Source organism: Phalacrocorax aristotelis, chromosome 1 (assembly GCF_949628215.1).
Source record: "Phalacrocorax aristotelis chromosome 1, bGulAri2.1, whole genome shotgun sequence".
NCBI classification, from domain to species: Eukaryota; Metazoa; Chordata; class Aves; order Suliformes; family Phalacrocoracidae; genus Phalacrocorax; species Phalacrocorax aristotelis.
This window is the reverse complement of record NC_134276.1, coordinates 116,616,866-116,633,306: the sequence shown is the minus strand read 5'-3', so window position 1 is coordinate 116,633,306 and position 16,441 is coordinate 116,616,866. Positions and strand designations below refer to the sequence as shown.

The window sequence follows — 16,441 nt, the reverse complement described above, 5'->3', positions numbered from 1 at the left end:
GATAGATAGATGTGAAAGATTTTGACTGTTTTTGCTGTGGAAAAAGACACAGCTTTGCTCCTGCTGGTTAATGGTGTGTGTTTGTGGAGCAACTATCTTCTAGTGACTGCCAGACTAGAAATGACTGGAGTGCAAACTGGCTGATTTCTTATTTCATGGCTGTGGACTATTTTATGCAGCTTTGTATTATGAAATATAGGAAACCAGGCTTAGCCAAAAGTGAGTTGCTTAGCAGACGCTTGCTGTCATACAAATTAGCCACCACTTTTGCATCTTGGAGTGCTGCCAGCAGAGAGCTAGCTATTGCATTAAATGTCTACTACCAGTCATGATCTAAACTGAAAGCGAGAAGATTAATCGCTCTTCTAGCATTAACTTACCAGTTAGCACTTTTTGTGGCGTTAAACATGTTTTTTTGTCTTTAAACCCAAACCATAAAATACTGCTCTGACTTTCAAATCAATGAGCATACAGGAAGATCACAAAAAAGTTTAATTTAGTGAGTGAAAGTATCACATATGTATGGAACTATCTTGCTTTAAAGTGGAAAGGCAGGCTAATTTTGTTAGTGGTGCCCATCTGGTATGTAACAATTAATACCTTCAAAACTAGTTTAAATATAGGCCTTAAAGACTGGATACAATTGATTTGGGCTACTAGTGGATAAAAGTAACAGCACTGAATAAGCATCTTCTTTAATTTTACTCTGCCTCAACCAAGATTTTTAATACGTAATTGTACTAATGTAGTTTGACTAATGAAATACAGTACTTTTCCTTGCCTAAAAATATTTCCCTCTGAAATTTTCCTGAGTTGCAAAGTTCTTACTTAAAAAGTAACTTATTTAAATGTAAACAACTGGAATTTAGGAAACTCATATTTTAGTAAGTTCCTGAGGATATAAGGTTGCTGTCAGTCATTGGTGTTTGTTATGAGTGAGGGATTTGACACCAGAAAGGCCGTTTTGAAGTCAGTTGGTAACCTTGACCGTTCACACCAATGCTGCTGACTTCTGTTTCTTCTGTCCTCTGTAATCTTTCTTCTTAGCCAAGCTTGGTATCATCGAGGCTTTAATTTCTTGAGTTACTAAATGATGACTAAAACAGTAGATTAAAGAAATGTTTATGTTTCTTTTAGAGGTTTAGCCTTCCTGGTTGAGGGTTAAAATAGGAACATTTGACCCAGGCTCCCCAAAAGACAAGTGAAAAATCCTGAAAAAAAAATCTGTTTAATTCATTTCCAGATTTTGCAGAGGAGGAGATATCAACATCTTGCTGGTAATTTTTAGCAGTTCTGCTATTGGTGGTACTGTCCCTGTACTGCAGCAGCACTTTTTGGAGGACCAGCAGATGCCATTTACTGTTCAGGTGCTGGAGCGCTTGTGAGTGCCTGCCGTGACCGGTAGATGACTGCTGAGATCTCTGTCTGAGAACAGCTGCCCATGCACTGGTGCAGCTCTTGTTTCTAGATGAAACACAGTGTTAGGTTTATGCTTAATCCTTATAGGGGTGCTACAAAGATTTCTTCATTCTTTTATTGCAGCATTTGCACTTTGGTGTGTGGAGTTCAAAAAAGCCCTTCCTTCCAATGGCTACAGCGGTGATTTTCTGTTTCCCTTCTGCAAGGGAATATGAAATGCAAAGGCCAAATAGTAATGTGTACTTGCATAGAAATTATGTGCTGAGTTTGTAACTACTGGAGAAAATAGTTTGGCACATAGTTATTTCCGTGTACCACCCTAGCACCAAGAACAATTAGGCACCAGCTGAAGACAGTGACTGCCAAAAGCGCATTTGGATGAAGTGGGTGTTTCTGGGTGGTACAGTCATGCGTTAACAAGTGTGACTGCATCACTAAAACAGAATTATATTTGTATCCCTAAGCCCTTTGTAGGGATATGCCATCCTCAAGAGGAAAGGACATCAATAAAGCATCTGGCAGGGAGGAAAGGCAAAGAAATGAGTACAGGATAATGAGGTATATTTAACGGCTTGCTGTTAGCAAAAACCATCCACCTGAACTGGATATAGTGTTCACAGCTGCTTCAGGAATCATTCTCTGTGAAAGCTGAAGTGGGAGCAGGTCAGCTGCTCCAAATCCAGTTCTCTAGGTGTTGGAAGAAATCTAAACTGATGGGTGGATGGGTGGGCAGCAAACAGCAACAGGGAGGGCAGCTGCAGCAGGGATAGGGATCCAGGAAGCTTTATGCAAACCCTAAAGGAGATGTAAACCCTTTCCCCAGACACAGAGTCTTCTGTTAGAGATAGGAAACCAGACATATTTTTTTCTATTTGCTGACACTGAACTCTCACAGAGCACAGAGCTCCTTGCAGAAAATCTTAGCTCCAGTGCATAAAATCTTACTCCCTCTTGCTCCTTAAATCCAGTGCTAAGCTCCGGTGGATGCCTATGTACTTCATGGGGGGTGGGAAGCACCATCCACAGTAATCTTAACCTTTATGCATTTTGAAAGAGGAGCTAAAGCTTTTTCTTAACACATCACATGCATGGATAAGCACTAGAGATGAAATGATACTGCGTGGGGTTGTGTCATAAAGTGTTCAGCACAGTGGATTCTGTTAGAGGACAAGTTGCAGTCAGACACCAAGAAATGATGGTCCACAAGCTGCAAGTGCTTTTAATAGGATATCTACCCACTCGTTTGCTTAGATTTCTTGTAGTTGCATCTTCCACCACTGGAGTGTTGAAGAGCGAGCAGATACAGCTCAGTGAAAACAATACAAATAAACCACCCAGCATCTTGAGAAATGTTTAGCAGCTTAATTAGATTCAGAGTATAATACTGTTAACAGTGCATAAATGACAGCTATTTTCTGTTTATCTACATATCGTTTCATTCTTTGAGCTTTATCCGTTATTATTTAAATATGAGTATTTTAAGTATCTTTTCTCCTCAGAAGCAACCCCTATTTTTAATTCCAATTTGATTTCACAAGATAATGTCAAACTTCTTACATGTAAGTGGATAAACAATATACTCTACCCTCCAGCAGTCAAAAAGGGAGAAACAGCGGGAGAGGAAGTCCTGCCCCTAGACATCCAATGTTGTGACTCAGTACTCAGGAAATGTGAGAAACAGAAGCCTTCAATCTTAAATGTTTCAGTGGGGTTTTCTTTGCTGCCTTCTGCTAATCTGCTCATCCCTTTAGAAAGCTCTTTCTGGAGACAGTAGAGCACAGCTGATGTTTAAAGCAGGGTTTTTTTTCTTTCAGCATAATACAGCCATTGCCGGGGTCACAGGGTCTGCAGAGGCTGTGCTCTGACTGCAGTGGTAGTGAAGTGCGCTAGCTTGTGCTGAGCATGAGCCAAATTCCATTCTGTCGCATCCTAGTATCTTCAAAATTTAGCTGTGCTACTGCTGTGCTAGAGCTACACGGCATGACAAGTGAGCTTTCTGTTAGATTCCTGGCTGGGTTAAAATCAACAGTAAAGCAAATGCACCGTTCCTAGTGCTTCTGAATAGCATCTCATCATCTGGACCTTGATGTGAAAGCAGAATACAGTAAGTTGCAAGTGACAAACAAATTAGTTCAATGTCTCAGATTTCAAATCTTGTAACCTTGCAAGAAACACCTCTGACAGCTGTTGTGTCAGCTGGTAGCCAGTGGGCAAAATACTACAAACTCCAGTTTGTAATACAGGGCAGGGAAAGGGAGAGAGAAATGACAGTGATGCCTTCTTTCTGGGTTTTCTTGTCTAATGCAAACCACTGAAATTCTCTTGGAAGAACAATCGCAAAGAGCAGTGAAACCTTTCCCGAACTAAAGGTGTGCATAGTGGTCTCATGTCTCAGCTTGTTTGTGATGTCCCTAAGCTGCTGGCCCATGTGCCTAACCAGAGTGCCTTTGCAGGACACTGCTGCTGCTGACAGTGGGATCTGTAGTTCCTCTAAGGAGCCTTAAGTCGCTATTCATGCTAGACAGTATTGAATGGCTGGCAATGAATATAAAGCTGGGGTCTTAGTAACACAGGCTGAACCTGTTTGCCCTGAAGAGTGCACAACCCATCCCCAAGTTCAGGTGCGGCTCTTAGTGACTCATCTGCACTCAAGGGTAAATGCCCACTGCTCTGTTAGTACCTTTAGCTGTTGGCAAACTTGCGCTGTTGATTTTGAGGCAAGTGCTGTTCTAGCACTCATTAATGCTGTGTCTTGGCATCTAGAGCATGTAAATCAAGATTGGCCAAGGTGCCTTCTTTGAGGCCTTAGAAGGCAGCCCACTAAGGGATATATTCATTGTGGTAATCTTTGACTGAACCAGCTGGCCAGGACTGGCTGGAGTGCCTTCGAGGTCATTTTAGCTCTGCTGGGAGTGGGGACGTGGACTAGATGCTCTGGAGAAAGCTGGGGTTTAGAGGTGCCAGCCAGTGAGCATCCCACAGGCTCCCCTCTGCAGGTGTGCACTGCATACTGAGGTCGCTCCCCCTGCCCTTACTGGAGAAGCTGCTTCACAGCCTTTTCCAGAGACCCACGCTGCCAGCACTGCGGTTGGTCTCTGCTTTCTCACATGCTTGGGCAGAGGGTGCCCAGCCCTAGTTCTAGAGGCAGTCGAGAAAAGACTTGGGGGACATCGGACTTCTCGGGGTGGAGGGCTGAACATGCTGAGCCAGAGCTACCAGCCTGAGTTCTTCATCAGGTGGCCCTCGACTAAATCTCACTAAGCCACCCACCAGGTCTGGGGGACCTGGCACAAACTGTGTAGCTGGTTTGGTGCTGAAAGTCACAGAGGCCGTGCCTGGCCAGGTGTGTAAGGTAGGGATGAGGACACAAAGAAAGGAGTGTCTTATGCTTCCCTCCCTTCTAACATCTCCATAAGGAGGACCAGCTGCTCTTTACAAGTTTAACTAGACCCTGTTGAAACAGTGTCTCAGAGCACCAGGCACTATGTATACCCAACTCACCGGAGGTGCCCCAGCTGCCTGGCTGCTTCCCTTGGGGCTATGCCCATGTCTGTCATGGGTGCACAATGGCAGAGAGCTCACAACGCTGGCTTGCTATGAAACTGGTAATCCATGAAAGCACCTTGCTGGCTGCTGGGGTGCTGCAAGGGCATAACACAGGGAAGTCCTCCATCTACAGGAGAAGGCAGGGCTGCAGCTGCACTCAGCAGATCAACATAGAATGGTACGAGGTATGTTTAAAGCTACTACCCTTCTCTGGGGATGGCTTGGCTCTGTGCTGCAGGCCTGTGTCAAACAAATAAAATCATGTCTGAATTCCAAGATGTGTTTTCTGTCTTCTTACTTGCGATTAGGGTTTAAAAATCTGTGTGTGGTTTTACTTAAAACTTCATTGATGACCGAGGGTTACTTGGTTTTTAGTTTTGTTTGTTGTTTTTTTTTTTAAATTTTGTTTCTTTGTCTACTTCAAGAGTGTGTTTCCTTATGCTTCAAGCTAGGCAGCTGTGCAAATCCCAACCCGATCAGAGCCACAATATGCTACCTCTTTTTCCAGTGCAAAACTGATCCCATATGATCTATCTCTTTAAAACCTGGGTTATTTATGCTCCCAGTACTACTGATACAAAGAAGTCATAATGTAAATGTAGAGTCTTGGTGCTTTTCCTTAAATACAACAAATGTCATCTCAGTTATATAAATTTATACAGGTTAAAAAAACGAGTATGTTCTCTTTACATGAACAAAAGCTCTTAAAGTTATTGCCTACACCGCACAAGCTTCTGGAAGGCTTTCTTGAAATCTTCATTAAAGATTGTGTAGATGAGAGGGTTAATCAGGGAATTTATATATCCCAGCCATGCTAGGAAATTAGACATGTCTTCTGAGATGTGACATCTTTCACAGGTATTAACAACTACTTCTTTTACAAAAAAAGGGAGCCAGCAGATCACAAATGCCCCCAAGATCAGACCCAGCGTAGTTGCTGCCTTTCGCTCTCTTGTGCTAGAGATTCTCTGTTTTTTCCAGGACTTTTCGTGCTTAGATTCAGACCTGGGGCTTCGTATGGTGATGTTGGTTTTATCACAGTCCACCAGGGGATCTGATGTCTTCTCCACTGTGCTGGGCATTGAAGCCGATTTGGTGCTTCTTTCACCTGCGTCCAAAAGGACTTGTCCGTTTACCTCCTCCCTTACAATCCGGCTGACACTTCTTCTGTGAAATGTTTTTGCTGCCTTGTATATCTTGTAATAAAGGATCAGAATCAAGGCCAGCGGGATGTAGAAGGCACCAAATGTAGAGTAAATGGTGAAAACAATGTGGTCATGTTTGATAATGCATTCGTCATCTCTGCTGGTCGTCTGGTGCCGCCAAAACAAAGGTGGCAGGGAGATGAAAATGGATATGGTCCATACCACTGCAATCATGATGCCAGCATGCCTAGGTGTCCTTTTCCGTGCATATTCCACAGCATCCGTGATTGCTCTGTACCGGTCCAAAGCAATGGCAGAGAGATGCAAGATGGAACATGTGCAGCATGTAATGTCCACGCTCAGCCAAATGTCACACACCACTTGCCCCATGATCCAGGTCTCCTTTACAATGTAGACAATGCTGAAGGGCATCACTAGGACTGCCACAAGGAAATCAGTCACTGCAAGAGAGCAGATTAAATAGTTGGCAGGGTGGTGGAGCTTTCTTGTTACAATTATTGCAGTCATCACGAGAGAATTGATGGCTGTTGTCATTAGTGCAAGCACAGACAGGGTGATGGAAATTAGAATCTTGGATGTCACCCATTTGAATAGTTCTTCTGATGTACCATTTTGTTCAGTTGAGTTTATTAAATCCATGTTCCCTTTTAAAGGTGATCTTTAGCAGGAGCAGTTACCTGTTGGAAAAGTAAAAACATTCAGAAAGTGCATCCTCAGCCTCCAGGAAGTCTTGATTTTTCTTAATCTAAAAGACTCAAACTTACTAAAGGTCTCAAACTTACAAGAACCCCAGACATATCATTAGAAATGATTCTTGCTCCAGACAGATTTTCCTGAGTAGCACTATATGGGATGATCTGCCTCCAGAATAGGGGCCGCCTCTTTCTCCTTGTTCTTGCTCTTGGAAAGGGCATGTTTGCATGGCAGGGGAGAGGAGCGTGCCATGGTGCCTGAGATGGCCCGGCCCTGTGAGGTGCTGCACATTGCTGCATGGGGAACCAGCCTTGTTCCTTGAGCTGGGCAGTGGCATCAGTGCAGCCCCTGGGCTGCAGAGCCAGCCCTCCTGCTAAATGGTTACTCTGAATGGATTATAGTGGAGTCTTGAAACTCGTTAAACATGGACAATCTCATCCTAAAGTAAGTACTTATACTGCTTTTATGCTAGCACTTTCTACTCCACTGAGCAATGCAATGACTGTTGAAAACTTTAGTCCACAGGAAGCGGGCATAACGCTTCTTTTCTCTACATAAACTACTTTTTCCCCATCGGTATGTGAGTCTTTCCTTGGGTATAGGTAAACATGGGCTTTCTAAACTGGGACATAGTTTTCAAGAGAAAACAGAAATGTGAAACATTGCAGTACAAACAGGAGAAGAAACAACTGAGTGTTGAAAGTTTCATTTTAGAACTTCCTCTTATGCAGCTCTAAAATGGAACAGCTCAATACACTTGAAAGCTTCAAATGGTTGATTTATTGTCTAACTGAAATATTATACCTAGTCTTGAGAACATTCTTACTTTTCCTCAAGTTTTGCTGCTCTGTGGTTGCTGCCAAAGAAAACTGCAGAAAACTTGGATGCTAGTTGTTCTGCTAAGGACTCTTTCCACAGAAACAGTGTAACTCCTCTTAGGCTCTGCAGGAAGCAGAAAGCAGGGAAATACTGATGAAATAAATTCTTGGTTGTGTTCTGAGGATGAGCACCCTACTTGCTTATCAGTAAGGGTTTCTGAGCACTCTACAGACTGCAGATGAAGTATGTGGTTCCAGCTTTTTAGGCTAGGGCTTGTAACTCGCAGTTAAGAGGATCAGATTTCATCCTTTTGCAAGTTTTGACATGTAATTTCTTGTGCATGCAAGATCTACCAGATGAAGCGGGGTTTTCTCTGATAACTTTTGGAGTGTAGTGAATGCGTTGTGCTTGTGTTGCATTGGATGCCACATGGAGGGGAATAAGTACAATAAGTGAATACTTTTTCTTAAGAAAAATGGGTCTCATTAACATAACTAAAGCTTTTTTGGTATTATGTTGGAGTGGCTTAAAAAGAATCTCATGTACTGTATACAAGCTTGGACTGAGCTCACTAATTTGGTTTGATGTTCTAACCTGGGCAATGCTTAATATGCTATTGGCCTACTGAAAAAGGCTTTTAGCATTGCTTGACCAACATTTAATTGTATGGAAGAAAAAAGAAAAGAAATGTATTTTACATAGTGATATTTAAAAATGCTGAGCAAAATCTTGTCCTGTACATGAGCTGATTACAGCATGTGTGTGCTCTCTTTCTCTCTGTGTTCCTCTCTCTGAACTTGAAATATACTTCATATGCATAAAAATAGGTCTTTTATCATGTCAGTGTCACCTTAAAACCTTCTGAATCCACAGTAATTGCTAGTTTGCAGATATTTTTGTCTATAGCTAGCTGCCTTCCAGAGAAAGAATAGGCACATATAGTATTTTCTGGTGAGTGTTCAACCTCTGCTAAATAAATCTTGATTTTCGAGATTGTATAAATACATAGGGAAAAAAAAAAGTTATTGGGAAAAATTAAGACTTCTGTTGATAACCAGCAGTTGATCATATTTTAGAACAGTTACTCATGGTTAATTACCTTATAACTTTCTAACTCTTTGGATATTAGTCCTTAATTGCAAGCAAGCAAAAAGCAATTTAGAGATAATGAAAGCTGATTAATAGCTCTTGAGAGATTATTCAGTTTAAGACTGTGGAGTAAGGAAAATAGTATGGGTGGGTTTGCAAAACTGTTGTGTAGGAATAAGTAGGTTTCCTTCGTGCTACAGTGATTTGGAGGCTCTTTATAAGAAGCACAGTGTCACTTGCCATGTGCACTGATTATGCTTCTCTGTGTGGTTTTAAGATTATCAGCCGGTACGCTCAGAATCACACAGAATCACAGAATCACAGGTTGGAAGGGACCTCAGAGATCATCTAGTCCAACCTGTCTAGGAAGAGCACAGTCTAGACAAGATTGCCCAGCACCCTGTCTAGCCAAATCTTCAAAGTGTCCAACGTGGCCGAGTCACCCACTTCCCTGGGGAGATTATTGCAATAGTTGACTGTCCTCACTGTGAAAAATTTCCCTCTCATGTCCAATCAGAATCTCCCCAAGAGCAGCTTGTGCCCATTCCCCCTTGTCCTCTCCATGTGACTCCGTGTAAAAAGGGAGTCTCCATCTTCTTTGTGGCTGCCCTTTAAGTACTGGTACACGGTGATGAGATCCCCTCTGAGCCTCCTTTTCTCAAGGCTGAACAAACCCGGTTCTCCCAGCCTATCCTCGTATGGCAGCTTCCCAGTCCTTTGATCATCTTGGTGGCCCTTCTCTGGACCCCTTCCAGCCTGGCCACATCCTTTTTGTATCACGGGGACCAGAACTGGACACAGTACTCCAGGTGTGGCCTGACAAGCGCTGAGTAGAGTGGGATGATGACTTCTTTATCTCTGCTGGCGATGCCCTTTTTGATGCAACCCAGCATCCTGTTGGCCTTCTTGGCCGCAGCAGCACGCTGTTCGCTCATGTTGAGCTTCCTGTCCACCAGGACCCCCAGGTCCCTTTTCACAGAGCTGCTCTCCAGCCAGGTGGATCCCAGTCTGTGCTGCACTCCTGGATTATGTTTTCCCAGGTGCATGACCTTACACTTCTCCTTGTCGAACTTCATAAGGTTCTTGCTGGCCCACTCTTCCAGCCTGTCTAGATCTTCCTGCAGAGCAGCTCTCCCTTCTGGAGGGTCTACTTCCCCACTCAGTTTAGTGTCATCCACAAACTTCATCAGGCTACGCTTGATCCCATTACCCAGATCACTTATGAAGATGTTGAATAACATTTTGCCCAATATTGATCCCTGGGGGACCCCACTTGTGAAAGGTTACCAATTTGAAAAAGAGCTATTTATCACCACCCTTTGGGTGCGGCCTGTCAGCCAGTTCCCCACCCACTGCACAGACCACTTTTCTAGGCCATAATGCATTAATTTCTCCAGGAGGAGGCTGTGGAGAACCGTATCAAAAGCCTTGGAGAAGTCCAGGTTTTTGATAGTCCAGGTTCCAGATTTTGTTCAGGCTGCTAGCATGGAAACACAACAGCACTGAAGAACACCACACCAAGTTTTTAGTGTACTACTGTTAGATACATAACTGAGCGGGGGTCTCCTGCTCTTGGGACATAATCTGTTCTTTAATCGTGCCCTTCTGGACATACTGCCCTCCTGTTCCTATGTAGAGAGTTAACACCCTCTGCTGTTGCTCTCAGAGCCCCAGCAGCAGGCATCCAGGGTGGTCCCTGCAGGCTGCTGAGCAGACCAAAGAGTGTGGCTTTATCCAAGGGAGACAGCAGTAGGGTGGCAAGATGTGCCCTCCAAGATGGTGGCTCCCTTTGAGGTTACAGACCCGTTCATTGGGCTGGGCTGCTTGGTAGTGCCAGTCACAAAGTTTGGTGACTTTCCTGTCCAAGCGGGATGGGGATCTTCTGCTAACAGTGGCAGGAATTCACGCGAGTTTATTGGGTGATCATTTGCTAAAAAGTTTGTTTTATAAATATGTGGAGTTGAAATGCTGGTAGCATTTAAGGACTGCTGCTTCTCTCTCTTTCAATTATTTCCAGGATGAACTAATTCTGGATTTTCTCTTACTAAGTTGAACTTGGTTCAATCAGTGGCCATCACTGGCTTCTGTCCTCAGCAAGCAACTGAATCATTTTTAGGAGTATGAAGGATGATGCTATAAACAGTGCACTGGATTAGGATGCAGGAGAGCATCTCCTGCCTGCATTTATTGCAGGGAAGATCTAATCTCAGGTGGTACCCCGGAGTGCTGTGGGCATACTGGCAAAACTACTCAATGTACTTTCAGCTCAGACTTTGCTGTTATCCCTGTGTGAGTCTATCGAGCTCTTGCCTCACAGAGCAGGCATAGTCACTCTGTCCTGTGGTGTGGGCATCTGCTTATGGCCACATACTTGACACAAGACCTCAAAGGAAGAATGGAAGACTTGGAGCCCTCTTCTCTGAGTAGCAAATTTACTTTAGTGGATGAAAACAAACTTGTAGCCATGCTGAACTGAAGGGAAATCTGTATTTCAGCAATTATAGAATGGGTTCAACAATGAGATGTAACTACTTTCGAAGAAATTCTTACAATCCAGAGGTGTTTAAGGTTATATTTGTGGAACTGGCAACTTAGTGCCCTTCTCGAAGGGCTAAGCTGAATCTGTCAGGTTATCACTAATATTTCTTATTCCATGGAAGTTGCTCTTGACGCTGATGGAAGGGTTGTCTTTTATTATTAACTTTTCAATATGCAGCTGTTATTTTAACTGGTATTTTAAACTGTTATTTAACTGCTTTTAAAATACAAGTGTGATATTTCAGCTGACCTGTTAAAATATTAGCCTTCAATTGCTGAACAAGAGCCCTGTAAACAAAGGAATCTGCTGTTCATCTAAGGCAGTGTGTCTGTTATCTTGGATACATGAACATTATTATTTCGGGGGAATTAGCCACTTCTACAGATCTTTTTCCCATCCCTCCCAGATATGGCATGTTAAGGTGATGAGAATATAAGTACTTCCTTGTCTGTAAAAGCACATATATCATCCTCCTGATCTTGTTTAGAAGGCGGGGAGGAAAATGTCTGTGCAGCCTTATCACAAAAGTAAACATCGAATTTGCCTAGTGACCACTCAAAGAAAAGGGAATGTTGTTGGTGCTCCTCAGTTTTGCAGGAACTTGTGTATGTTATTAAGCCCATAACCACCCACTTTTGTCTGAAATTTATGGAATAGTAACAGAATTGCTCTTGTTCTGTAGCAGTAGTCTGTCCTTCCAGGTTTGAAAAACAGCACTCCTCTGCCTTTGAGTAAACCTGGAAAATAATATGAAACATTGGTTGCAGGAAGAACATGGCTGGCAGTGCCTTTGGGAAAGTCATCATGAGCTTACTCTTTGGGATCCTGAATTGAGACTGAACTGTCAGAAGTTTACAGATCTTGATTTGTGGTCCAAGTTCATTTTATATTGCTTTAAGCACTGGCAGTGAGAAAACTTGCTGATTAGGGTTTAAGTACTGATTTTGAATACAAGTTTTCTGAGCATACCTGGGGGGTGTTTTCTTGCTTTTTTCCCTGTGGGTTCCTTAGCAAAATGTGTCTTTAATTTAAAACAAGTAACAGTACTCACGAAGCAAAATAAGCCACTGATTGAATAAAGGGTATTTAAAGAGATAGCGATTACAGCCTTTGTGCATTAAGTAAACACAAAGTTACACCAGTGGCAGAGACAGATCCTGCCCATCTCTCTCACTCAAACAGGCTTCAGCTGGCTTTGAAATGATGAAGTGTTTCACCTGCTAGCAGGATCCCTTGCTCTTTTGGCCCAACTGATCTGTAAGCCAAATAGAAAGGCCCAGCTTTCTTGCTCCAGTGGAAACTGATCCTACAAACTTCTTTTCCTGATGAAGGGAAAGACTTTATGCTTGTTTTCAGTTTTCCTGCTTTTATCAGCTGTGCCTGTATAGGCTACCCAGACACTTACTGGAGGTAAGACTGAAATAACCATAGAAGGATGAAGTAGTTATACTGTGCTTGGGAGTTAAAAGGGCTGCTGAAGCCACTATTTATGATCTTGTAAAAATCATTCCTGATGTGGCTGTGTGCCTTTAGATACCAACCATGTGATATAGTAATGACAGTTAGCTTAGTAGTGATCCATTGTATTAAATATGAGTAGAGGGAAATAATGCTCTTTTAGATTAAACAAATCTGTTTGAAGAGGGTGAACTCATAGTGGATGTGTGCTTTGTTGAGCCTGAACCCTAGAGTCCTAACAGGTAAGGAAGAGGAGAGGAACATTTTCACTTGATTCCTAGTGCCCTGTCCTTAAATTCTTTCCTCCCAATAATTCCTTCTAAGGCTCCTAAAACCACAGTGTGTCCCCTGGGACAAGGTAGGGGTGACTGGCAGTTTTATAAGAGGAGTTACTTGCCAGCTGAAGGCAGCTGCTGCAAACCTGCCATTCCTGGAATGCAAAGTAGATGTCTATCAGCAGCTTGAAGTGTGAAGCAGAAATCACAAGGTTGCCAGTTTTCCTTTCCCAATCTGCATTTCTGCATGCTTAAAACATTTTCCCCCCTATATCTGCTGCTTAACTAGGAGGTTATTTCCAGTTCTTCATCTGTCAGCAAATATTCATATTTGCACGCTGAAGTAATGCTTTGGATTCCCTGTTTTGGGTGGTACTGTCTCAGTCCACTGGACTGAGCACACTCAGGACCTGAAACGTATGGCTAAGCTGGGGGAGTAACTCAGAAGCTCTTTAAGTTTCGCTGCTTATGTCTCAGTTAACTGGAGTTATAAATAATTTCCACTTGTAGAAAGTCACAACAGACCCCTTTCTAGAAACACAGACCACAAATAACTACAAAATCATAGATAAATCAATTGAACTAATATAAACTAAAGATAATACAGAATCTTGCCTCCCAAGCACCCGCTCAGGACAAGTATGGGTAAATGGACAGGCTTTGCGTCATGTCCTGAATATCAGTATAACCCACGAAGGTACCAAATCTGAGAGTCCTGTAGAATATATGCCTCCAGCTCTGAGATGTACAAATACATTTATTGGCTAAGTACAGGAGCTCTCCTTTCTCGCAGAATGGCAAAGAAAAGTCCATTTCTGTGCCTTGAATGCAAAGCACAGAAGTTGCACGGTAAACCTGCATTTGATGCTTTTCTTAGCCATGTTTCCAGTCTAAGAGTCCCTGTCTTGGCAAAATGATACACTGCAGTATATTTTGTGTCGGGCACAACAAGATGATGCTTGCTTTAATGTTCTGGATGGCTCTTTAAATTCTTTCAGCCAACAGAAATGATCCCAAGTGGGTAAAATGACAAAGCCTGACAGACTTAGCCCTGAAAGTTAGCACCCAGTATATCTGCTCTGTCATGTTATTGCTCCTGAGGCAAAATCAACAGGAGGGAGGTAGTGCTTCCACTGAGGCATCTGAGATGCAAAGTCTGAGGGCTTGCTCAAGCTACCAGGGAAGGTGAACTTGCCCTGTGCCACTGGCTGCTGGCAAGGGAGATGCAAGTACCAACTCCATCAGGACCAGAACAAAGGCAGTAATCTCTGGCAATGGGGCAGAATGAAGCACTGAAATAGCTCCTGTCCTCCTCTCCCTGGTATAATTAACTCACCTTCATGTTTCCTATTGAGGCTGTATAAATTGCAGCGTGCTGGCTATGAGTCCTTTGACACATCTCCTTCCAGAAGGCTTTGGTCCTTGCTTTGTTACTTCATGAACGTTACCAAGTATTCCATGTTTTCCAGTCTGCAAAATACCAGACTCTTCAACCCCAAATGTGACAACCTTGCATAACAGGGATCCCTGCGCCTCTGTCACAGGGGAGCAGCTCCTTGCCCCCTGCATTTCAAAGCTGTTGCTACAGTTCCTGGGGAGGTACCACTTGAGCTAGCTTTGAACTCAGCCACGTAACTATGAGCAGAAGTGCTCAGCAAAACCTGCCTGGGAAGCAGGGTTGCTACATAGGTGGGGTTAGTCTGTGATGCACTCTTTTTATGTGCCTTTGCCATGTTCTCTACTTGCGTCTGTTGGACTGCAGTGTAGTCCAGTGCCTCTTGTCAAGCCTGCCTGGAGGATACCTACCCTGGTTATTGTCATTTTCTGTAGCAACTGCTGCATTTGCTTATATGGAAGAATGATGCTCAGAAAGTAATTATGCATTCCTTGCTGCTTCTAGTGTTGAAGTTGAGGGCTTGGGTTTTTTTTTCTCCTTTTGGAAAATTAGTCACTCATCTGTGTTTGCTCTTTATTTCCTGTCCCTCTGCCATCTGTTTTAATCTAGCTGAGGGGGATGGGGATGAGGCAAGCCAGCTTCTCAGCCAGCCCTCTGGGAGCAGGGAAAGGAGGAACAGCAAGAATGGCATGGTCCACAGGGTGACAGACTGGCTTATATAAAACAGTAAACATGCCTCCTAAATGCAGCCTCAGTTGCTGGGAAACTGGACAGTGAACCTGTTATGAATTTGATCATTTTGGCTGGAGAAAGGGAAAATTTCAGACCCATATTCCTAGTTCTCCAGAGGACATGGCAGTGATTTAATTTTATATTTCTTTAGATGAGGGTATTCAGGATCCTCTCCTATTTGAGGCTGGTCTGAATCCCTAGTCCAGAGCTCTCAGGGTAGAGGTCTGGATAGTTGCCTCTTATATTGTATATGGTGTGGAAGAGCCCCAGAGGACCAGGTCCTGGACAGTAGTTCTCATGGGAGCTGCTTCCTGCCATCGCTTCTGCTGTTGATGTTGTGAGGTGTGTAAATAAATGTCTGTGAGAAACAAAGTAATGTCTGGGCACCCATCTGCCTGTGTGAGCTCTCCACTGAGCAAAATGGTACCTTCATGATGGCAAGTATTCTGTACAGACAGAAAAAGTCCCATGTAACCATGTGGTCAACACCCTGTTGTCCTTAGATGCACGTGTCCCCTTGGATGGGTGGTTGGGATCTGAACTTGGATCTTCCAAATCATGAGTGGGTCACTCCCTATCCCCACTCTTTGGCCAGCCACCCTTAATTTAGTTTGAACTAACAGCCTGAAATGTTCTGTTCAGCCAAAAATTTTCCATATTAGGAAAAGATGTTTAAAATTTTGTTTTTAAGTTCTGTTGAAGAAAAAGCAAAGGTTTTGTTTGTTTGTTTTTGTTTCAAGTTTTCCTGTGGTTTGGCAGTGAATCAAAGTAGTGACTATTCACTCGTCTCTACAGAATTTGTACAACTAGTTTCATACTCTGCAGGAGGGGTTTTCTTTCATGATTATCAACTGAATTTGTAAAGCGAGGTGAAAATGCAGAATGGCTTTGCTTGTGTTTCAAAACACTGCCTTTTAGATAAGGGTTTGAAACCTGTAGGAATCACAAAGCGGTGTTGGAGCAAGGAAGTTGAGAGGTAGTTTTACTTCCTTTGAATGGTATAAAATGCAGCTTTGTTTCTCCCACTTCCTACTCATCCTTATGCTTTGGGGCCATGTGTTCTTTGCTAGCCCTCTGAGAACACATGTGTACATAGGTGTAAGTCACAAACCTTTTTCACTGATACACCTACCTCTGAAACTCTATTGCAAGGAGTTAAACTGGGAAACATTCCCTCCCTCCCCCCCTCCTCCTCCCCCCTTTCTCCCCCCACCTTGTTATCGGGAATTTTGGTGAGAAAATATCCTGTTTTACCTGACTTTTAAGATAATGGGGGCACTTTTTGTCTTAGTTTCTTGGGAGTTTTATC

General features: G+C 43.2%; 1 protein-coding gene and 1 long non-coding RNA gene across 5 annotated transcripts in view; one reads left to right on the top strand and one right to left on the bottom strand.

Moving 5' to 3' along the window:
- Nucleotides 1–16,441, top strand: part of LOC142061464 (uncharacterized) — a 124,552-nt gene that overhangs the window by 24,856 nt on the left and 83,255 nt on the right. The gene's annotated exons all lie outside the window — the stretch shown is intronic.
- The window catches only part of HTR1F (5-hydroxytryptamine receptor 1F), a 120,480-nt gene continuing 104,537 nt past the window's right edge, over nt 499–16,441 (bottom strand). For 2 of the 4 annotated variants that reach the window (XM_075102546.1, XM_075102555.1), the window contains one exon: nt 499–6,808. In XM_075102546.1, the coding sequence (XP_074958647.1) occupies nt 5,676–6,770 (1,095 nt within the window). In that variant the 5' untranslated portion in view covers nt 6,771–6,808 and the 3' untranslated portion in view covers nt 499–5,675. Of the gene's footprint in view, nt 6,809–11,200; nt 12,009–14,340; nt 14,475–16,441 lie in introns of those variants that run through there. The other 2 variants (XM_075102538.1, XR_012662133.1) reach the window with 2 other exon arrangements.